This window comes from Schistocerca serialis, chromosome 6, assembly GCF_023864345.2.
Source record: "Schistocerca serialis cubense isolate TAMUIC-IGC-003099 chromosome 6, iqSchSeri2.2, whole genome shotgun sequence".
Classification (NCBI taxonomy): Eukaryota; Metazoa; Arthropoda; class Insecta; order Orthoptera; family Acrididae; genus Schistocerca; species Schistocerca serialis.
Genome location: NC_064643.1, coordinates 607199850 through 607225340, shown reverse-complemented (window position 1 = coordinate 607225340; position 25491 = coordinate 607199850). Strand labels below are relative to the sequence as shown.

The 25491-nt window shown below is 40.0% G+C and overlaps 1 protein-coding gene across 1 annotated transcript in view; it reads left to right on the top strand.

Annotated features, from left to right (window-relative positions):
- The window catches only part of LOC126484643 (receptor-type tyrosine-protein phosphatase kappa), a 707160-nt gene that overhangs the window by 516023 nt on the left and 165646 nt on the right, over positions 1 to 25491 (top strand). The window contains exons 8-9 of the mRNA XM_050108233.1: positions 21824 to 21973; positions 22173 to 22272. Of these exons, the coding sequence (XP_049964190.1) occupies positions 21824 to 21973; positions 22173 to 22272 (250 nt within the window). The remainder of the gene's footprint in view (positions 1 to 21823; positions 21974 to 22172; positions 22273 to 25491) is intronic.

Here is a 25491-nt window from a genome sequence, read left to right as displayed (position 1 = left end):
AAGTGTAGTTGTGGTACTGAGTCAAATACTTTCATAACTCAAGAAGTACCACATCTTTCTAACTGTCTTGATCTGTGGCTTTGAAGAGCTCATGTGAGAAAATCACAAATTGGGTTTCACATGATTAATGTTCCATTTTCATTGACATGGAGGTCATTCATACAAAGATGCTTCATTATGTTTGAGCTCAGAATATGCTTCAAGACTCTATGACAAATTGATGTCAAGGATATTGGGAAGTACTTTCATGGATCACTTCTCCTTCCCTTCTTGTAGATGGGTTTGACCTGTGCTTTCTTCTAACTACTGGGCATGGTTTTTTGTTTGGGCTATCTGTAGTAAATTGTGATTAACAGAGGAGCTAACTCAGCTGCAAATTTGGTGTGGAATCCGATAGGGATTCAGTTTAGTGATTTCATATGTAAAGATTTTTTTAAATTACCACTGCCAGTCACTAAACCTTTACATATTTCTTGAGGCAGCCACAGTCGAAAAATAGTCAAAATGGCTTCAAATTCTTAGTGATTTCAGCTTTTTCTTGGCACCACAGACATTAATATTTGTATCGCACATCTTTGCTGTAGTACTGAATTAAAGTGGGGCAATACCCTTGGATTTTCTATTGTAAAGGAATATTTGAAGATAGAACTCAACATTTCTGCTTTTGATTTGTTAGCATCAACTTTAGTCCCTATCTCATCCATGAGTGCCCACAGACAAACTTCAGTACCAGTAACAGCCTTTACATATGACCAGAATTTCTTTGAGTTTCGTGAAAGAGTTTCTGATAGTGTTCTGCTACAGTAGTCATTGAAGCTTCCACACATTGCCTTCTTGACATCCAGATGCATTTCATTCAGCAGTTCCCTTTCCACAGCCCTGTGCTTTGTTTTACATCTATTATGCTTAGTCTCTGTTTCCGTAGAAGTTTCTGCACACTGACTGTACATAATGCAGGGTCCGCCCCATCATGAACTGTTCTTGGTACATATTTATCCAGTGTATGATCAACTATTCTTTTAAACTTGAATCAGAGTTCCTGTATATGGTTCTGTCCAGAGCTAAGAGTGCAAGTTCCTCATTGAGGTGTGACACTGCTGCTTCTTTATCTCATTTACTGAGCATATAAATCTTTCTAATTGTTTCAGTTGCCTTCTGTAGTTTATTAACCAGTGTTGCTACAAATGTATGGTCACTGATACCAGTTTTCATGTGGACATTCTCAAAGAGGTCAGGTCTATTTGTTGCTAAGAGATCTAATATATGTTTATCATGAGTGGACCCCTGATCAAAATGTAGGTAATTTTCAGAGAAGACATGTGTAATGTTCTGCAGGACACCTTGTCACACCCACCACTTACCAATTTTCCTAGTTGGTTGTTGGATAATTAAAAATCTCTGCCAATGATTTTAGTATGATTGGGGTTTATGTGCTTGTCAATTTAAGTTTTCTCTGTTATTTTTATTACATTTGGAGGTGAGCGAGAGAAGGATCCAGTTATAAGTTTATGCTCAGCATTGATACCAAGTCTTACCCCAAGAATCTCACATGTGCTTTCTGTTTCAATCTCGATGGATTTGAGTTTCTTGTGTACTGTGACAAATACACTTTGTCCATTTACTGTTAGCCTACCCTTTCAGTATATGCTTAAAGTTTTGCTCCAAATCTCACTGTTGTTGTTGTTGTTGTTGTTGTTGTGGTCTTCAGTCCTGAGACTGGTTTGATGCAGGTCTCCATGCTACTCTATCCTGTGCAAGCTTTTTCATCTCCCAGTACCTACTGCAACCTACATCCTTCTGAATCTGCTTAGTGTATTCATCTCTTGGTCTCCCTCTACGATTTTTACCCTCCACGCTGCCCTCCAATACTAAATTGGTGATCCCTTGATGCCTCAGAACATGTCCTACCAACCAATCCCTTCTTCTGGTCAAGTTGTGCCACAAACTTCTCTTCTCCCCAATCCTATTCAATACTTCCTCATTAGTTATGTGATCTACCCATCTAATCTTCAGCATTCTTCTGTAGCACCACATTTCGAAAGCTTCTATTCTCTTCTTGTCCAAACTATTTATCGTCTATGTTTCACTTCCATACATGGCTACACTCCATACAAATACTTTCAGAAATGACTTCCTGACACTTAAATCTATACTCGATGTTAACAAATTTCTCTTCTTCAGAAACGCTTTCCTTCCCATTGCCAGTCTACATTTTATATCCTCTCTACTTTGACCATCATCAGTTATTTTGCTCCCCAAATAGCTAAACTCCTTTACTACTTTAAGTGTCTCATTTCCTAACCTAATTCCCTCAGCATCACCCGACTTAATTAGACTACATTCCATTATCCTTGTTTTGCTTTTGTTGATGTTCATCTTATATCCTCCTTTCAAGACACTGTCCATTCCATTCAACTGCTCTTCCAAGTCCTTTGCTGTCTCTGACAGAATTACAATGTCATCGGCGAACCTCAAAGTTTTTATTTCTTCTCCATGAATTTTAATACCTACTCCAAATTTTTCTGTTGTTTCCTTTACTGCTTGCTCAATATACAGATTGAACAACATCGGGGAGAGGCTACAACCCTGCCTTACTCCCTTCCCAACCACTGCTTCCCTTTCATGTCCCTCGACTCTTATAACTGCCATCTGGTTTCTGTACAAATTGTAAATAGCCTTTTGCTCCCTGTATTTTACCCCTGCCACCTTGAGAATTTGAAAGAGAGTATTCCAGTCAACATTGTCAAAAGCTTTCTCTAAGTCTACAAATGCTAGAAACGTAGGTTTGCCTTTCCTTAATCTTTCTTCTAAGATAAGTCGTAAGGTCAGTATTGCCTCACGTGTTCTAGTGTTTCTACGGAATCCAAACTGATCTTCCCCGAGGTTGGCTTCTACTAGTTTTTCCATTCGTCTGTAAAGAATTCATGTTAGTATTTTGCAGCTGTGACTTATTAAACTGATAGTTCGGTAATTTTCACATCTGTCAACACCTGCTTTCTTTGGGATTGGAATTATTATATTTTTCTTGAAGTCTGAGGGTATTTCGCCTGTCTCATATATCTTGCTCACCAGATGGTAGAGACTTGTCAGGAAGGGCTATCCCAAGGCTGTCAGTAGTTCTAATGGAATGTTGTCTACTCCCGGGGCCTTGTTTCGACTCAGGTCTTTCAGTGCCCTGTCAAACTCTTCACGCAGTATCATATCTCCCATTTCATCTTCATCTACATCCTCTTCCATTTCCATAATATTGTCCTCAAGTACATCGCCCTCGTATAGACCCTCTATATACTCCTTCCACTTTTCTGCTTTCCCTTCTTTGCTTAGAACTGGGTTTCCATCTGAGCTCTTGATATTCATACAAGTCGTTCTCTTATCTCCAAAGGTCTCTCTAATTTTCCTGTAGGCAGTATCTATCTTACCCCTAGTGAGATAACCCTCTACATCCTTACATTTGTCCTCTAGCCATCCCTGCTTAGCCATTTTGCACTTCCTGTCAATCTCATTTTTGAGACATTTGCATTCCTTTTTGCCTGCTTCATTTACTGCACTTTTATATTTTCTCCTTTCATCAATTAAATTCAATATTTCTTCTGTTACCCAAGGATTTCTACTAGCCCTCGTCTTTTTACCTACTTGATCCTCTGCTGCCTTCGCTACTTCATCCCTCAAAGCTACCCGTTCTTCTTCTACTGTATTTCTTTCCCCCATTCCTGTAATTGTTCCCTTATGCTCTCCCTGAAACCCTGTACAACCTCTGGTTCTTTCAGTTTATCCAGGTCCCATCTCCTTAAATTCGCACCTTTTTGCAGTTTCTTCAGTTTTAATCTACAGATTGTGGTCAGAGTCCACATCTGCCCCTGGAAATGTCTTACAATTTAAAACCTGGTTCCTAAATCTCTGTCTTACCATTATATAATCTATCTGATACCTTTTAGTATCTCCAGGGTTCTTCCATGTATACAACCTTCTTTCATGATTCTTAAACCAAGTGTTAGCTATGATTATGTTGTGCTCTGTGCAAAATTCTACCAGGCGGCTTCCTCTTTCATTTCTTAGCCCCAATCCATATTCACCTACTATGTTTCCTTCTCTCCCTTTTCCTACTGACGAATTCCAGTCACCCATGACTATTAAATTTTCGTCTCCCTTCACAATCTGAATAATTTCTTTTATTTCATCATACATTTCTTCAATTTCTTCGTCATCTGCAGAGCTAGTTGGTATATAAACTTGTACTACTGTAGTAGGTGTGGGCTTCGTATCTATCTTGGCCACAATAATGCGTTCACTATGCTGTTTGTAGTAGCTTTCCCGCATTCCTATTTTCCTATTCATTAGTAAACCTACTCCTGCATTACCCCTATTTGATTTTGTCTTTATAACCCTGTAGTCACCTGACCAGAAGTCTTGTTCCTCCTGCCACCGAACTTCACTTATTCCCACTATATCTAACTTTAACCTATCCATTTCCCTTTTTAAATTTTCTAACTTACCTGCCCGATTAAGGGTTCTGACATTCCACGCTCCGATCCGTAGAACGCAGTTTTCTTTCTCCTGATAACGACATCCTCTTGAGTAGTCCCCGCCCGGAGATCCGAATGGGGGACTATTTTACCTCCGGAATATTTTACCCAAGAGGACACCATCATTATTTAATCATACAGTAAAGCTGCATGCCCTCAGGAAAAATTACGGCTGTAGTTTCCCCTCGCTTTCAGCCGTTCGCAGTACCAGCACAGCAAGGCTGTTTTGGTTATTGTTACAAGGCCAGATCAGTCAATCATCTAGACTGTTGCCCCTGCAACTACTTAAAAGGCTGCTGCCCCTCTTCAGGAACCACACGTTTGTCTGGCCTCTCAACAGATACCCCTCCGTTGTGGTTGCACCTACGGTACGGCTATCTGTATCGCTGAAGCACGCAAGCCTCCCCACCAACGGCAAGGTCCATGGTTCATGGGGGGGGGGGGGGGGGGGGGGAATCTCACTGTTATCAGTTTTATATTGTAACCAACTTTATAGGTTTATGTGTCTAGTATTGTATGCTCTGCTGCTTTTTAGGAGCGCTTTAAACTCTGGCACTTCCATTTAGGGCAACTCTACATTTCTCAACCCAATGACGCAAGTCCAAGAAGTCATAGCATAGCTAGTTACAGAACCTTCAAAGTCCCCCCCCCCCCCCCCCCCCCCCCCTCGCCCCACTCAATTCATAACCAGGGACCACGATCAGTCCTGGGGTCAGCAGTACTGCAAATTGTGAACTTCATTGCAGCTTCATGAGCAGTTCTGTTTTTCTCAACCTTCTCTGCCAATTGCTGGAATAATCAGAGTATGACTTCAGAGTCTAGAGGACAGGCACCATTTTTCGCAACATTCACTAGAATCTGCAGTTGGTTGCAACCTGTTACCCTAGTGGCTGCCGTAATAGTGTCTAACGTGCTGAAAGAGTCCCCAGGCATACAGTGAGTTCACCTGGTGTTCCTTCCCATCCCATGTGCCACAATAACTAAATCACAGGTGTCAGTTTACTGCAAAATACATTATGCAAAACGCTCATACTCTCCAAAAATTCTTAAAAATGTACATTTATTTGCATTTATGTACACTGAAATTCAGAGTAAACAGTTATTTGAAGGAGGTCACTACTGCTAAAATTTAATAAAGCACAAATATTGATTACAACTTATGTCTTAGTACATAATATGTTTTTCATGGTCACAACATATGTAAATACACAATATATCATGATACGTACTTGAGTTATGGTACAAGAAGCAAGAAAAATCTTATTTAAATTTTATGTCAAGTTGTTGGAGTTCAAATTAGGTTGGTCACAGCATCTCAGAACAGATGCAAACTCGACACTGGTATGTATGATATATGATGTGGACACACTTTTAACCTTGTCGCACTCTATAGTGCACTCAGGATCTCTGTCATTACTATTGCCTGGCCAACCTACTATAACTCAGTGTCTTCTTTGAGGAAGTCTTTACAAAGTGATAATAAATCCTTTATCAGCTGATTCAGACCAGCACTAAATTTAAAAAATATGATCCCAGTTCACCCTGCAATACTTGGGCAACACCTCCAGCATTAGAACTACCAAACAACAAAACTTACTTTCTCTTCACTGGTTTTTCTGCATCATTACTTTTTTCATTTCATGCCCAAAGTTTGATGTGCTTTGTCTACACCTACAATCCGTTTGAGACTCATTTGATTCTAACTCAAACAACAGGTCAAACTTATTTTTCAAGTTCACTAAAAGGTGTCAGAAGTAGTTGTATGCCTATTCCTTCTTGTAGCTGGTGCCACTTCCCACCCTTCTTTACACTTCTCTCTCCCAAACTATATTCTTATCTGTACTGCATATCCTACAAAAGTCCTGAAAAAGACCCATTTATTTTCCCAATTCCCATGCCACTATGGTCGCCCCAATGGAAAAAAACTACAGTCTCCATCATACCATACTCTAGAACTGAGAGTTCTATGTAAGGTTAGTCACTTTTCACGCATGGTAAGTAATAATTATTTAAATGGAATTTATTCATTAAACTACTAAACATCAAAAAACAAAAATTTAAAAATTTGTCTTGTACGCAGTTCTGTGTAAACAGACTAATTGCACAGATCTGATGAGTTAGACAAATTTAAATTTACTCTTCCTACCTGAAATATGATTGATTGATTGATTGTTTGATTGATTTTAACAGGAGAGCTAAAACAGCTTAGGTCTGACTCGCCACTGCCCGCACCGAAACTAGGTTTATTGTGCGATATTGCTCCCTGTATATCTAGTAAAGCCAAGTAGTGCCCTTAAATAGTGCAAGGAGTCCCTCTACCAGTTTTTTGTTAGACACAATTTCTTCAGGTCTAGTTGTCCGAAGATTCTGTATCTTTTACTCTCCAATGCTGTGCATTCAAAGATTAGGGGTGATGCAGTTTCATCATCCTCATCACAGATCCTACTTTTAGGGTCATCTTCCATTATACCCATTGTGTGTAGGTGTTTTTTGAAGTTCCCATGGCCAGTCAACAGTCCAGTCATGAGTTTGATCTCTTTCCTGTACAATTCCAGGATTACAGAGCTTCTTTTAAAACATGGCTTGGGCATCATTATCTTACCATGTTTTTGCTTATGGATCTTGGTCCAGTATCCTGCATGCTGTTTCCTAAGCCAGTTCCGTAGTTCTAATTTGATCATAGCCTTGGTGATTGTCAAGACAGGTTTCGGTCCACTAAATGGGTTCGGTCCACTAATTGGAGTTCTTGCCCCCATCCTAGCCAATCTCTCGGCTTGTTCATTGCCACAGGACCCTGAGTGACCAGGTACGCACACTAGGTACACCCTGTTGCTTCCCCCTAGCTCCACCAGAGCCCTGTGGCAATCTGCAACAATCTTAGATCTTGTTGCAGAAGCTGCCAATGATTTCAGGGCTGCCTGGCTGTCTGAATAGATGTAGATGCTACGGTCATTGTAGCACCTACTCATATTCTCCTCCACACATGCCCTGATTGCAGTAATTTCAACTTGGAATACAGAGGCCAGTTTCCCTAGAGAGATGATGCTCTCCAGTCTTGGCTGAACCCCGTACAGCCCTGACCCAAGGTCTTGATCTGTTTTTGACCCATCGGTGAACCAAACGATGTCCCCCGTACGGTGTCGAACTATTTTCTCCCAATGTTCCCTGCTTCCAATTATTATGTTGTAAGGCTTGTCAAAGCAGTTGGGAGATATTATATAGTCGGCGGGGATATCTATATTTACCTCACTCACTACGTTAGTGTGTGATTCTGGATATCCGAATGAGACCCAGCTTTGTTAAGTCTGTATGCCCCAGCTGCTGCCTCCATCTTAACCCAAAGGTGAAGTGGAGGCATATCCAGCATGGCTTCCATTCCAGCAGTTGGTGTGCTGCTAATTCCGCCCGTTATGGCTAAACAGGCCAATCTCTGCACTTTAGCAAGCTCTTTAGCAGCAACCCGCTGTTCTACCTCCTTCCACCACACTATGGCCCCATAGGAAATCCTAGGTCTAACCACTGTGGTGTATATCCAGCTCATACCCCTGGGGCTTAGGCCCGAGTTTTTGCCACAAGCCCTCCTAGTACTCACTAAAGTGCTTTTTGCCTTGGAGCAGATACTCTTAATATGAGGGGTGCAAGTTAGCTTCTCATCCGAGGTTACCTCTAGGTATTTCACTATCCCCTTCACAGGTAGAGTGTCATCGAAGAGCTTTAGATTCCAACTTGCATACTGAATATGTCTCTTCATAAATGGCACCACAACAGCCTTTTTAGGATTAACTCTCAGATCCTGTTTAATGCACCATTTTTGCACAATGTCCAATCCTCCTTGTGCCATATTCCTGACTGTGTCAGTGAATTTGCCAAGTACTACTATGACAAGGTCATCTGCGTATCCTTGGCAGAAGCATTGTCTGGAATTTAGTTCCTCAATGAGTTCATTCACCACTAGGTTCCTTAATAGAGGAGACAAAACTCCTCCTTGTGGGCAGCCTCTAGTGGTCTTAATTACCATCTTTTCATTCATCATGGTAGCCTCTACCTTCCTTCCACTAAGCATGGCTGTGGTCCACCTACATATAGTGGTCCTCAGGTCATGCACCTCTGCTGCCCTTACCATGGAATCGAAGGTTGTGTTACTAAAGCCCCATTGATATCCAGGAAGATGCAGAGGGCTATTTCTTGGAAGTGAAGTGCTTTTTCCACCTTCCCAGTGAGTTGATGGAGAGCTGTCTCACATGATTTACCTGGTTGGTATGCGTGTTGGTTCAGGTGTAGAGGGACCCTACTTAGCCTCCTCTCCCAAACCTATACATTAACCAGTTTTTCCAATGTTTTGAGAATGAAGGAGGACAGACTGATTGGTCGCATATCCTTGGCCTTGGTATGATCAGTTCTCCCCGGCTTTAAATGAAGACAACCTTCACTGCCCTCCAAACATTGGGAATGATTCCTACTGCTAAGCTAACCCTGAATAGCCTGCATAGGACTTATAAGATTTCCTCCTGCCTGTTGCAGGAGAGCTGGAAAAATTCCATCTGGGCCAGGTGACTTGAACGGTTGGAATGTTCCCACCACCCACTGGATTTTGTTGAAGTTCATGCACTCCTTGGCCGATTCCCAGTCCTCTCTTCGAGTGCCTGAGAACCATTGTCTCTCTGGGGTCACATAATGGTCTGTGTTATCTGGCAGAGCATATTGAGGAAAGTGAGTTTTGAGGAGCAATTCCAGCATCTCATGTGCTGTCTTTGTATATTCCCCATCCTCCTTCCTCAGCGTAACTCCTGGATTAGTTGGTATTCTAGTGAGAATCTTGTGAAGTCTGGCTTGTGCAGCCGTGCCTTCCATTTCCTCACAGAATGTCTTCCACGATACCTCCTTTGCTCGTCTTATTGTAAGATTGTAACTGACAAGGGCCTCACGATATTTAGCCCATTGTCCTTTACGTCTCGCAATATTAAACAGTCTTCATACCTGTTTTCTTTGCGTTTCCAATTTGTTATTCCACCAAGGAACACTCCTATTTGTGCACTTCCTGGTGATTGTACAGTTGTTCTGATATGAGCTCACTATGGCTGCTGTTGGATAAGCAGCTGCCAGCAGCAAGTCGTATACTCGTAGCTCACTTATTTGTTTAATAGTTTAATTCTTAATTTCTTTGCGTGTTTTTGGGTACTTGCATTGTTTAATTCATACATTTGAGGGTTGTAGCATCGCGTTTTAGTACCTGAATAGTATAAAATCGCGTAGTCTCCTTCTGCCGCCGAGCAGTATGTGCAGTGCGCAAGTAGCAGCATTACTGCAGTTACTAGGCAGTCTTGTATTTTAATAACCGTTAAAATTCTGTGTCAAATTGTTTGTGCTCTCTGTAGATTAGTTCAGACATTCTTTGCACAACAGTTTTTAGCATGGATAGGGACTGCGACTGCTGTGTTCAGATGCAGGCTGAGTTGGCATCCCTTTGCTCCCAGCTTCAGGCAGTGTTGGCTTCGGTCACATAGCTTGAGGCTGTTGCCAGTGGGCATCACTGTGAGGGTCCAGATGGGGGTTTGTCGGGGACGGCCAGCTCGTCCCACGCATCCCCCGAGGAAGGCCTCTCCAATTTGTATGATGAACTGGTTTCAGGCTCTATCTCCGGCTGATACTGATTTTCAGCCGGACATGGCTGCTTGTCCTGTTTCAGAGGTTGCCCCTCAGTCTGCAAGATCCGGGCGGTCGCAGAGGGTGGGCTCACTGGTAGTTGTGAGCTCCAATGTCAGGCACGTAATGGGGCCCCTTAGGGATATGGCAGCAAGAGAGGGGTAGAAAACCAATGTGCACTCCGTGTGCTGCCGGGGGGAGTCATTCCAGATGTGGAAAGGATCCTTCCGGATGCCATGAAGGGTACAGGGTGCACCCATCTGCAGGTGGTTGCTCATGTCGGCACCAATGATGTGTGTCGCTATGGATTGGAGGAAATCGTCTCTGGCTTCCGGCAGCTATCTGATTTGGTGAAGACTGCTAGTCTTGCTAGCGGGATGAGAGCAGAGCTCACCATCTGCAGCATCATTGACAGGACTGACTACGGATCTTTGGTACAGAGCTGAGTGGAGGGTCTGAATCAGAGGCTGAGATGGTTCTGCGACCGTGTGGGCTGCAGATTCCTCGACTTGCGCCATAGAGTGGTGGGGTTTCAGGTTCCGTTGGATAGGTCAGGAGTCCACTACACACAGCAGGCGGCTACATGGGTAGCAGGGGTTGTGTGGCATGGACTGGGTGGTTTTTTAGGTTAGATGGCCTCGGGCAAGTACAGAAAGGGCAACAGCCTCAAAACGTGCGGGGCAAAGTCAGGACATGTGGGGACCAAGCAGCAATCGGTATTGTAATTGTAAACTGGCGAAGCTGCATTGGTAAAGTACCGGAACTTCAAGCGCTGATAGAAAGCACTGAAGCTGAAATCGTTGTAGGTACAGAAAGCTGGCTGAAGCCAAAGATAAATTCTGCTGAAATTTTTACAAAGGCACAGATGGTGATTAGAAAGGATAGATTGCATGCAACCGGTGGTGGCGTGTTTGTCGCTGTTAGTAGTAGTTCATCTGCAGCACCTCCAGGCTCTGTGTTACTGCCATCTTTGAGATCTTTTAGAACCCTGACAGTGACCTGTGAGAACCCTAAAAACAGTTTCAGGTCCTGCTCTCGCATCGCCTTCAGGGACTTCTCACCAACCTCCACCACCAGGGTTCGTCCTTCCAGAGCAACCTTCTGGTTAATCACTCTCCAGTCTTCTGTCGGGACTTTTGGGTTCCGGGGCTCTATTTTCCCGAACAGAATCTTGGGAGAGAGTTCCTTAAGTATCTTGGGTACCCATAATGATATCTTTGCAGTCTTAAGAAGCTCCACTGCCATCTTGACCAGCAGCTTCGCATCTTCCCACGGGGATATCATGGGCACCTTGTCCTTGAGCCATTCTACTGTGTGCAGCCTCTCACAGACAAAAATGAGTGCACCATGATCTAGATAGACCCTCCTGAAGTTGGGGCCTGGGCCAGACTCCCCCCAATCTTTTCAAAGAGGGCCATCTGTACTAGTTCCTCCTGCTGTGAGGTGATGGCCACCAGTGGATAACCTTCCTGGATAACTGCCATCCTAAAAACGGAGACTGCAGTGCTATAGGTCTGTTTCCCTATTTCTTGCCTTGGTTTTTTCTGGACTCGCTTATCCAGGGAGGAGGGAGTCTTTGATTCCTCCCTTATCTGCTTACTACTTGTTTTTGACGTTGTGGGGGTCTGTGTGTCCTCTTCAACCTGAGACAGTTTTTTCCTGGAGGTCTTGGTTTCTAGTCCCTTTACTTCCCTCCACTTGTGTTTAGGAAGCCATTCTTTTCGTTCCTTTTTCCTCTGTTCCCTGAGTAGCTTCCTCCTTTGGGCCCCAGACAAGCCTTTGATCTTAATCTGGTCTAGCTTCTTGGTTACAGTTCCCACTTCTGGCTCAGGTCTAGACCCTGATTCAGTAGTGGAAATGTCTTCCATCAGTTCATTCCCAGATGTTTGGGTATTTGAGGTCTCAATTTGCCCATCAGTTACTTTTTCTTTTTCTGTAGTCGTGTCCATGTTGGTCCCATGAGATTTGGGGATCTAGTAGGTCCACACCACGAATACCTCACACGGTTAAGGCTAATTACTCATGGAGGTCGCCCGTTATCCCTGAGGCTCCGTTTGCGACACATCTTCCCATGTACCACGCACCCTTCAGCACGGATTGCATCACACCTTGGGTTGGGTCAGGGAATAGGGTAGGACTAGGAGTGGATAGGGAAGATGGGACATTGTGGGACACTCTTAGTCTGATCCATCAGCTGAGGCCTTTCCGGCATTAGGTCCTCTACCTTCGGCATAGCCCTCAGCTTCCTGTGGATACGCAAGCCACTCCACTCGCATGGACAGTGCATCGTCAAGGTGGTGTCCCCCGGAGAGGTACCTGAAATATGAACTAAAGAATAAAGTGATAAAGTAACTGGTGACCAGTGACCTCGTATATCAAGGACTGATCTTACAAACTGCTTCCAATAGATCTTGCCCCTTGCAGTTTCCACTCAATTTGATGTAGTTTTCCTGTGATCTGTCCTCCCACCTTTGTTCACAGTCTTCCCTGGTAGCACTTTGCCTCTGGCTGAATTAAGTTGTTTTAGGAATTCCGAAATGTGCTTTTTCCAGTTTAAATTCTCATTAATATAGACACCTAAGAATTTTGAAGTTTCCACCCTGTTTATTATTTCCTCCTTGTGTGTTATGCTTATCATTGGTGTAGTATCCCTAGATGTGCAGAACTGTATACTTTGTGCCTTTTTTGAAGTTGAGGGTGAGACAGTTTGCAGAAAGCCAATCAATGATACTTTCAAGATCATTCTGTACCATTTCTTCTGTTCCTGTATGTGAGTGTGGGTTAATTGGAATGCTGGTGTCATCTGCAAAAAGAACTAATTCTGCTTGTTGTATATTATATGGAAGATCGTTTACATATATGAGGAACAATAGTGGACCTAAGATTGAGCCTTGGAAAACCCCATACATGATTTCTTCCCAGTCAGACTAAGTCCCCAGACTATATTGGTTGAATTAATTACTACAACATCCTACATTCTTTTGGTTAGATATGTCATTACCCACTGGTTGGCTATATCAACATTCCTTTAAAACTTCAATTTATCCGGGAGAGTAAACATGTAAATGGCATTTTCAGTAGAACAACTGTTCTCAGATCGAAACCGTGATTTTCTGAGGATGTTATTGTTTGTCAGGCATGGTACTATTCTAGAATGCATAATTTTCTCCAAAAATTTGGAAAATGATGTCAGCAGTGAAACAGATCAGTCTTCATTGACATATCTCCCATCACCTTTCTTAAGGAAAGGTTTGCAGCGGCATACTTCAGTCTCTCTGGAAAATGCCTTGAGTTAGTCATGCATTACATATCTCAGATAAGACAGAGCTTATTGTATGGGAACAAGTCCTTAGTACTCTATTGGATCACCATAAAAACCAAATGATCTGTTATTTTTGTGAGAATCTATGATTTTTCTTAATTTCAGAAGGATTTGTTGGTGATGCATTCATTTGATTGAGTTTTGTGAGAGTTGCTGTTACTTATCTCTTGACCTGTTTGTCCATATACTTCCTACTATATTGAAGAAATGAGTATTAAATATATTTGCTACCTGTGACTCATGATTTATAGCCCTTCCATGCAGATCAGTACTGATGTTATTCAGTTCTGTGGCTGGTTGTCCTGTCTCTCATTTAACCAAATTCAATATAGCCTTATGTCTGTTGTTGGAATTTCTGATTTCTGACATAATGTGCATGTTCCTTGACTTTTAATAACTTTTCCTAGTAATTTTGTGTAGCTTTTGTAGTGTCTAACTACTGCATGATCTCTACTTGTTTTGCCGACAGATGCATTTGCCTCTTCCTTTCACAAGATACTCTAACCCTCGAATGATCCATGGTTTCTTACATGGTTGTTCACTATCCTTTCTTGCTAGTTATGCTGTAAGCTATTTTCAAATGATGATATGAATTTATCATGGAATAGATTAAATTTTATGTTAGCATTTGGTTCATTATAACTTTCATACCAAGTCATCTCTTGAATGCTATTCATAAAAACATTTGTCCCTGAGTCATTAATTATTCTAACCAACTTCCATTGAAGAGTATCCATACTGTTAGACACTATGTTATGTATCCTAACTAATTGTGCATCATGATGAGAGAGAGCATTTGTTACTGGGTAAACAGTTATTTTCTTGCACTGAACTTCACCAAAGAAAACATTATCAATTAGGGTTCTACTGTCTTTATCTCCTGTGTTGGAAAGTTAATTATGTAGATCAAACTGTAGAATCCAAATAAGGTTTCCAGATTTCCAGCTCATTTTTCCTTACAGGATTCTTTAAAAAATCTACGCTAATGTCACCACAGTTACGCTAAAGTCACCACAAACTATTAACTGCTTTCTGCTGTCTGACAGATAGCATAGTAAGGAATCCAGGTTCCACATAAACAGTTCAAAATTCCCCATTGGGGATCTGTAGACAGTTATAATTAAAACTGAACTATTTTTCAGTATTAATTAACAAGCACAGACTTCTATGTGATGGTCACTGCAAAATCTACTAATCTCAATCTTTTTGCACTTGTGTTCTGTCTTAATAAATGTAACATATCCTCCTTTTCCCACATTAGTTCTGCAGAAGTAAGCTAGTGTTCTCTTTTATATTTAACTTACATAACCTTGCAGTTATGTGGTGCTCAGTTTGACACAGAATGTCCTCTCTTTTTCTTTCTTTCTTTCTTTCTTCTTCTTCTTCTTCTTCTTCTTCTTCTTTTTCTTTTTCAGAGCTCTCTACATTTTTCTGACAAGAAGCTCTTCTACCTTATTACTCAGCCCTCTGATATTTTGATGAAATAAGCTAATCTTACTTTACTGTGCATTCTTAAGCACTTTGTGGGGCTTGTCTGTTATTTTGACTCTTTTCAAAACAGTGTGCCTGAATCCTGATTCTAACCCCAAAAAGGTACCCCTCTTACACCAGTAGCCACAGGGATCTTTCCCTCAAATTTTCAGGTGTACGCTGTGCCTAGTACATCCACATCTCCCAGTTGTAGCAACAGGCACTGCACTCATGTGTGTTTCCATTTCAATCAGCAACATCTTGCTCAACTCAGTGTTCACATGGTTCATAGCAATATGGGCCCTAGGCTGGTCATGGCACTGCATGACCTCCACAAAACTGACATTTGTGTATGTAGTTGCTACCCTTATTTCATCCAGGTCACCACTAATGCTGTAATTTCTAACCAAGTTTTCCCCACTCCACCTACTACCATAACCTGATTGTCTTTGCCAAAATCTTTGCACAAATTCCCTACATCATCTGTCACCTGGCTAAGGTTAGCACTTGAATTCACAATGCTTGTAACCTGGCACCCTGTTCCTAATTTGTCCTGTACCAACTCACCTACACCCCTCCCATGGCTACTACCCAGCAGCAAGACTCTCTTCTTACTACTCTCTTTTAGTACCGACCTACTATGAGTTTCTTAACTAGAAGTGTGCTGCACCCTGCTGTGACCCACAGCTAGATGAGGGTGCCCTCTCCTACTTCTATCAAGTTAAATTTATTTGCTATTATAAGCGAAAATGTAGATGAAGATATTGAGGGGCTATTTCCCTTTCACCCATTGCTTGTTACCTTTACCCAGTTCCCTTGATATTTTTCTCACTTCCGCATATCTAGTTCAAATTTCATGTGTTGTGAGTAGCATCTTTGGGAATTAAGACTTAGAACAATACCAGAGAAGGAAAGTTGCTACTCACCATATAGCGGAGATGCTGAGTCGCGATAGGCACAGTAAAAAGATTCACACACTCATAGCTTTCAGCAATTAAGCCTTTGTCAGCAGTAGACACACATACTCAAACACATGCGCACACACACACTCATGCAAACACAACTTGCAAACACGTCTGCAATCTCAAAGAGCTGAAACTACACTGCAGATGTGTGTGCAAGTTGTGTGTGCGTGCAAGTGTGTGTGCACGGGTGCGGGCACTGCTGACAAAGGCTTAATTGCCAGAAGCTATGAATGTGTGAATCTTTTTATTGTGTCTATCGTGGCTCAGCATCTCCGCTGTATGGTGAGTATGATCTTTCCTTCTCTGGTATTATTACATTCCATCCTGGATTTTTCATTGTTTCGTTTTATGAATAAGAGAGACAAAGATGTTTCGCAGTTGCTATCTGAGCCCATACTTTCACAGAGATCTTAACATTACGATTGGACCCAACAGACTTTTATGGGATAGTTACACATAGTTGTTACACATTAGCTCCCCACCTGCAGACTTTAAGATACATAAATATTATGCATTTGATGTTGAGGATCAGACTATGTAGGGACTAGTTGCTCATAGATGTTACCATTGTTATATTTAATCCCTCATTTTCACAAATATCTTAACATTCCGATTGTACCCTGCAGACTGGCAATTTTTGGCTGAGGTTGGTCTTATAAAGTCTTATGGAAAGAGATTTGTTGATTTTGGAAACAACGTAATATTTTGAAAATTGTCTAGGTTAAATTTTTCTATTCCAAATGGACTTACGCTAATGCAGTAAAGAGTTTTATGAAATGTTTTCTGATTATTAATTTAGAAAAGATTATTGAACTATATTATGCATCCACTTGAGGACTAACCTACTTACAAATATGGCAGCAATGATTAGCTCACTATGTATTGCTTATGACAGACTGTAGTATTAACTTCAGTTGGCCATATTTTCTTATTAACTGAGCTTATAGAAAAACTAATTATGCATTGAAATAGGCATACTGAAAACAATTTATTGAATAATAAATTTATATAAAACTCAGGCTAACAACATTCTGAAATATTCACGTACATACTACATATTTCTTGACCATTTTGTTCCTTATTCCTCACAGCCACATGGTATCTTCAAGCTATCTCAGTCTGATATAGTTTATCTGTATCAAATATTATGATATTATGTTGCTGTTGCTTGTTTGACTACTCCAGTACTGGATTTGTAGTTTGACTTTCTAAACAAGTAGAAAGTGATCTGTGATCCCTTCGTGCTCCTCTGTATGTTCTTACATCTTCTATGCTCTTCTTATGCTTAATATCTACCAACATATAATCAATTTGATTTATAATTTTCCTGTCTGGTGATTTTCAATTATGTTAATGAATCTTCTAAGGGGGAAGATTGTCTAGCTGATTATTATATCTTGAGCAGCCACAAAATTGATTAGCCTTAACACATTATCATTTGATTTCTCACTTAAGCCCACTTTCCCAGTATACATTCAGTATATACTCTCCTGCCCAACCTTGACACAAAATTTCAAACTAAAATTTTTATGTTTCTGTTACTCACTCCTTCCACTGCTTTTTCCAGTTCTTAAAAAAACTTGTCTGTTTCCTTTTCTTTACTCACTTCTGTTGGGGCATTTGCCTTTGTAAATGTCATGTCCCTGTATTTGTGTTTAATAGTGAAACATGATAATCGTTTACTAAATTTTTTGTAATGCAGTCACATGAAGTTTGTATCTCTCTATTTCTGATATTACTTCCTTAGTAGTTACTAGTCTGTATAAACTTTTATTATTGCATGTGTCAACTCGTATAACAGTTCAGTAACCAGTCTTGTCTTCTGGGGTAACAAAATGTTCCAAGCCTCATGTATGAAATGTCCCCTGATTGTGTTGCGGGTGCTGTAGAGGGTAAGCCCAGTAGTGGAGATGCCAAGTCACTGCTTCTGAGCCAGCAGCATTTGTAATCATTGTTTTCTCTCCTAGAAGAGCGGGCTTCACCACATCCCCAGAGGCCCCCCCCCCCCTCTCCTTCCCCCCTGCCCTACTCTGTGGGGTAGATAAAAAAGGAGGACAGATGTTTTGTTGGGAGTCACACTTTGAATCCTCAGTTGAGACCTGTCTCCATAGATTGAAATTACCAGTAACTAAGCTACCACCAGTATAACTCTTATCTACATTGGAACACACAAACTTTCCTGCCCACATGGACAGTGCTTTGATAAAGTGATGCCCCCTGGTAGAGAATAATAATGGTGTGCTTTACTTAATTATGTTGGAAAAGAAACCCTGTTGAACAGGACTGTCTTTGTTTACTACATGAAAACGTAAACAACAGTATGATTGTAACTTGACTTTACCACGTTTTCACATTTTCTTGAGTAATGTAGGAAAATGTGAAAATTTTGATAGGAATTTTAAAACACACACTAACACACACATTTATTGTGTAATCTGTGTTGAAGCAACTGTTACTGCAAGTTGCAGTATATAAGTTCTCTTTAATAATACATAAAACTTGCATTTCTCCTTGGTGCAGTACGGCCAGAGAAAAGTCTGTACATAATATAGAGTTAAACCTTACATATGCATAGTGACATTAATACAGATTATAACATATGATTGCTATAGACAATAAAACAATTGATAAGAAATATGTATGACAATATTAATACAATTACCTACACACATGTTATTTCAGGTATTTCACAGTATTTAGTTATATCTGAAAACAAAGATGATGTGACTTACCAAATGAAAGTGCTGGCAGGTAGACAGACACACAAACAAACACAAACATACACACAAAATTCAAGCTTTCGCAACAAACTGTTGCCTCATCAGGAAAGAAGGAAGGAGGGGGAAAGACGAAAGGATGTGGGTTTTAAGGGAGAGGGTAAGGAGTCATTCCAATCCCGGGAGCGGAAAGACTTACCTTAGATATGTGTGTGTGTGTGTGCGCGCGAGTGTATACCCGTCCTTTTTAAAACCCTAAGGTAAGTCTTTCCGCTCCCGGGATTGGAATGACTCCTTACCCTCTCCCTTAAAACCCACACCCTTTCGTCTTTCCCTCTCCTTCCTTCTTTCCTGATGAGGCAACAGTTTGTTGCAAAAGCTTGAATTTTGTGTGTATGTTTGTGTTTGTTTGTGTGTCTGTCGACCTGCCAGCACTTTCATTTGGTAAGTCACATCATCTTTGTTTTTAGATATATTTTTCCTAACTGGAATGTTTCACTCTATTATAACAGTATTTAGTTAGGTACATATGCTTATCAGGATAATAAAATGATATATGTAAAAATAAAAACATACCAGGTCAGTTAATACAGGATGAATCAAAAAGAGCTTTACAAGTTTGAACGATATAGAAGTGTATTGAGATAACTTACAGAATCTTTAGATGTCATTTTGTAGCAAACACCTCAAGTTGGATTCAGATAGTGCGTCAGCACCCCATTCTGCCACCAGGAGTGCAAAATAGTGCACAGCTAAAAAGGTACTTTCTCTGGTGCAGAGTATGCCCACAGTGTGTTTGGTTTCATGAAACAAACTCTGAAAAAAACTGTTTGCCATGAATTTTGCACCGAATATGCTAAAGAACCTCCAAACAGGCCTACAATTTACTCTTGGCACAAGAACTTTTTTGAGATGGGTTGTACACTGTGACATGACAAATCAGCAGGATGTCATCATGTTGACAATTATGCTTAACAGCTTAGGGAGAGCTGTGCCCGCGGTCCACAAAAATCCACATGAGATGCATCTCGTGAGATTGGCATTCCACAAAAGATTCTTTGTTGAGCACGGAGTAGATTCTTACACATGAAACCATACGGATTCACAATGGCGCAACACATTACAAATGCATATAATGTTGCTCATGAGGAATTCTGTGCAGAAATGTTGCATTGGATAGGGGATGACAAGACATTCCTGAACACTATCATCTCCAGCAGTGAGTCAACATTTTATATCAGTGGCATGATAAACACTCACAACTGCAGAATATGGGGCAGCAAAAATCCACATAGAACCCTGAAACACATTGATGACAGCCCCATAGTTAAAGTGTTTTGTGCTCTTAGCAAATTGAAAGTGTATGGCCCTTTCTTCTTCATGGGGGAAGCTATCACAGGTATTGTGTATCTAAATAGGCTTGAAAACTTCTTAAATCCACAGACTGACAAAGATGACCGAGTTGGAATGCTTTACTACCAGCAAGATGGTGCACCACCTCATTTCCTCAAGGAAGTTCGAGGTTTCCTTGATAATCGTTTCACAGGTTGATGGATTGACAGTGAAGGGCCAATCATATGCCCACCTCACTCCCCAGACTTGACACCACTGGATTTCTTTCCCAGGGATTTCATTAAAGGCCATGTATACATTTCTTCCCTACAAAACAATTTAGCTGACAGGAAATATCAAATCCATGCTCCCATTGCACAAGTTATGTCCGGTTTACTGCAACGAGCAGGACTGTCTTTGTTTACTGCATGAAAATGTAAACAAGAGTATGGTTATAACTTGGCTTTACCATGTTTTCACATTTTCTTGAGTAATATAGAAAAATGTGAAAATTTTGATAGGAATTTTAAAACACACACTAACACACGAATTTATTGTGTAATCTGTGTTGAAGCAACTGTTACTGCAAGTTGCAGTATATAAGTTTTCTTTAATAATACATAAAACTTGCACTTCTCCTTGGTGCAGTGTGACCAGAGAAAAGTCAGTACATAGTACGGAGTTAAACCTTACATATGCATAGTGACATTAATACAGATTATAACACATGATTGCTATAGACAATAAAAATTGATTACCAGTGGGACTGATAGAGAAGTTCCAACGAAGAGCAGCGCGTTTAATCATGGGTCGTTTAGCTGGTGAGAGAGCGTATCGGAGATGCTAAACAAACTCCACTGGCAGATGTTACAAGAGGAACATTGTGCATCACGGAGAGATTTAGTACTTAAAATTTCGGGACAGCACTTTACAGGAGGAGTCAGACAACATATTACTTCCTCCCACATACATCTCGTGTATTGAGCACGAGGAGAAAATTTAAGAAATTAGAGCCAATGCAGAGGCTTACCGACAATGATTCTTCCCATGCACTCTTTGCGAGCGGAACAGGATTGGAAGGATCAGATAGTGGTACCGATGGTACTCTCGTCCTCACACCATTAGGTGGCTTGCGGGGTATGTTGTAGATGTAAATGCAGATGTTTGCTGCGTAACAAGTGGTAGTCGTATCGAACCAAAATGACACTTGACACTTTTACATGAAACTTGAGGTTGTTCGCTACAAGATAACACATCAACCGAGTCTGTGAGTTCTCACAATAAGTTCCTGTATCATTCCAAATTTATGAAGTTATTTTTTATTCACCTTGTACAAGAGGTAATTTTACATTACAGTACTTCACTTCATTTAGCGATGAATTTATTTACAAAGTAAAACTTATGTTCCATCAAAAATAACTTCTACTTGTTTCTTTCTGTATCAATTTGATGTCAGTAGGAGACTAACAGAAATAGTTTTCCATTACCTTCATCCTACCGGTTAATATGATTTATCTTGTGTGTAGGTTCATAGAAAGGAGACTGCAGTGAACACCCATGAAAGGTAATTTTGTTAACTTTCAAACAGTGAAAAGCTCAGGTTAGAATTTCAACAGTTTTGAAAGGAATAGAGTGCTAGTCATCACAAAGATGTCATATTGAGTTGCTAGCTTTCTGTTAGAGATGACTATGTGACTGAAAGGAAGACAAGACAGGAGAAGATTCCCACCAGAAGCATATACCATACTTTAGTCAAGAGGCAAGGCCGAGTTCTGAATTGCAAGTGACCTTATTCCATGTTAATATATTGTAAAGTAATTAAATGACTTCTCCACTCTATCTTCTTTGCAGGACCAGTATAAATTTGTTTATGATACGTTGGAAGAATATATTGTTTGTGGAAATTCGTGGTTTCCAGTAAAAGAACTATCACAGCGGCTCAAACAAAAATCAATGAAAAATCCTATCACCAAAATGAATGAATATCAGAGAGAGTATCAGGTGAGCAGAATATTGATTTCAGTAGGTATTCCTGTAATCAATTTTCACTAAAATGCTACAACTAATATTAGTTACCAATTTTAGCTATATTAACTGAATTTATAAGGAATAACATTGCATCAGTTGTTATGGTAATGCTTATGAGTGGATATTATAATGGAAACCCTCATTGTTTATTTCTTGACAATATTTGTTTTAGTTGATCTGCAAGCAGACACCCCGTTTCACAATAGGTGATTGTGCAGGTGGGCACAGAGGTGACAACAGAGAAAAAAATCGGGATGTTCTTATTGTGCCACGTAAGTTAACACGCTGAAAAAAGAATTTGAGAAACACACAGATTTCAGTTAAACTTACTGACCACACTTTAAAACTCAAAATACGGATAAACATGGATGTTATATAAGAAATTATATGAATGTATTGTGAGAGAGAAGGACAAATCATAATTTAACTTAAATGGAAAGAGGAAATTTGAGAACCTGTAATTTATGCTTAATAAATAAACATATGTTCCCACATATAAATGTGTGTGCAATCCAATCTACTTGAACATTTTAAGGAAGTTAATCTGTACCTTTGCTTCTCTATTATTTTATTAAGTTATTAGTTTGTAGTAAGAAAGGAAAATTTAATTAAGAAAAATAAGAAATTATGAAAAACTGCACCACATGGATTATTTGGATTTTTTGCAGTGTGTGGGTAGAGTGACACCAAATGAATATTCTCATCTCATCTTTCATGTGATGCCCAGAGTCGATGGAATGCATCAATTTGTTCCCTATTACAAACAAAATTATTTGTAAAGAAACATTTTACATGCCCATTCAATAGAATGGCCCCATATTAGTCTAGTACAACATGAGTTTTATTGATATGTGTTAACAGGGACAGTGAAACATGAAGAATAATCAATACCCCAGCAACGACAGCGTTACGGCAGTAGCTACGGCGGTAGCAGTCAGTGTGGACCAGGGTGGTGCTTTCGTTGCTGGAGTCCTGGGTATTCTTTGTGTTCCACTGCTCCTGTTAATACATGTTGGTAAAATGAATATTGCACTAGACTAATTCAGGGCCACTCTATCAAATGGTAACATAAAAATCCACTTTAAAAATCATTTTCTTTGTAATGGGGTGCAAACTGATGCTTTCCCTCAACACGGGGCATTGTGTGAAACATGGAATGAGCAGTATTTGTCTGAGCAAAAATGAAATTGTAAAAATCTGCCAAAACACAAGAGAAAATGCAGCTAAATGATTCTTAGGAGGAACACTGTTTATAATTTTTTTTGTGTCCAATTCTTAATTGCACTATTCATCTCTCTTCTCCTTAATCAGTCTTTACTTCTCACTTTGTCTTTATTATCTCTGGATTGAAGCTGGTGTAATGCTTAACAATGTACCATCTCTCTGGTGTCTTCCCTTTCTTGTATATACTGCTCGTCCTAACTACAGGTGCGTCTCTCTCATCTTGGGGTCTGAGTGACCTGCCTTTCCTATTTAAATTTCCCCAACCCATCCCTCTCTCCTCCCCTACAGAGGAACTGTTAGTTCCAAAAGGTAGGTAGTGGCTCCCTTTTACAATTGCAGGTATCTACTGGTGGTACCATAATTTATTAATTCCAGTATTATAATTTCAACTTGTCACAATCATTCAAGTTTTAGGCTAGCTTGGCCTGTTCTATTGGCCATCATTTCTGTGGTCTTTCAGGGTCTTTCCTGCCGGTAGATTTATAGCTTCACCTTTTGATAGGAACCTGGCTTTTTGGCATACATGAAAGATGTACACAAGCATATCCTATGCACCATTACTTAGGTCACTGTATGCTTTTAATTCCTTGTGTGTGTGTCTTCATATTGGAAAATTGTTGTATTGTGCCTCTCATCTGGTAGGACCTTCTGACTGTTGTCATATCATTCTTGCTGCTTTTAACAGCTAAAATAAAACTAGATGTAATCTGTGCACTTCTTCCTTTAAATTACATTCAGTTCCTTTTGTAATGACCATATCATCAACTTATAAAATTCAATATTGTATTGTGCCAATTTACAAATAGAATTTGATCATTACTTCAATGTTCCACTCCTTCAGGAACTTGCCGCACAAATATTAAAAGGTGTAGAAGATACACAGCAATCTGACCTCATCCTTTTGTGAGCTCATTCAGTCATTCATTGTGTTCCATAGATCCCATCAAGAAGGATAGCCTTCAGGGATGTGGAACAATGGAAGGTATACAATAACATGAGACTAGGACATCGTAGAAACTTAAATCTGTTTACTGTATTAATAATAAAGTATCGCTATGCTGATTAATGCTAATCATGCTTATGCCTTGTGAATCTATCAATTGCATTGGTGAGAAACTTCTGCTTTGAGAGAAAGTGCTGCCTCCTCAGTTTTGTTACATTAGCTCCTGTTTATCTGCTATTAGTAGCTTAATATTTTCTTGATTACAGTGGTATTTTTCAAAGAAAATATTTTTTACATTGTAAGTTCTGTTCGTAGTGCATCATAACTTGTCATAAAGCTATATAATAATCACTACTGTTTGCCATGTAGCAATATACTGAAGTATTACATGCAACTGAAAAAGGCAGGACTACAAAAGTTGAAGGCAGCAAAAAATTGGCTAACAACCTGTATATTAGTAAACATGAAAATAAATTACAATTTGGAGTGTCGTCAAATCTGAGTTGGGAGTAAAGAACAATTGCTAAGAAATTGTCGAAATAAAAATTAAAAATTGATATAATTATAGATCCTTTTCAAATGTCAAACTATTTCAATGAGTTCTTCATAAATGTGGCAAAATCAGAAGTAGATATCACTGCCCACCAGGACAAGGTAGATGTCAATTTTGTAAATATAAAACAAAATGCAGCCCTTAAAACATTCAAAAGAATTATCCCAAAAGATGTGGAAGATGCTGTAGTGTCTTTAAAAACAGGAAACCAACTGGGTGGGATGAAATTCCAACCACTGTCGTTGAGGCTGTTTATAACATCATTTCTCATCCATTGGTTAAAATTATTAATCAGCCATTTGAGGAAGGAATTTCCCAGATGTGTTAAAATATGCTGAAATAAGACCATTGTCCAAGAAAGGCTCACTAGATGACATGGGAAATTACCACCCCATTTCCCTGCTGCCAGTTTTTGCTATGGTGATAGAAAGGATTGTTGCAAAACATCTTGAAAACTTTCATATAGAAAACAATATTACAGTTAAAAATCAATTTGAATTTCAAAGGGGAAAAATACAATAAATGCTATCAGGGAATTCACTGAAAAGATAAGCTCTGCTTTAGACAATGGTAAAAAGGCCACAGTTTTTTTTTTTTTTTTTTTTTTTTTTTTTTTTTTTTTTTTTTTTTTTTTTTTTTTTTACCAAAGCTTTGGACTTAGTCAATAGCTTACTACTTCTACACAAGCTAGAGAGGTATGGGATCGTGGACAGGGCATTGCAGTCATTCAAATCTTATTTGTCAGAAAGAAAACAGAGAATTATTCTAAAT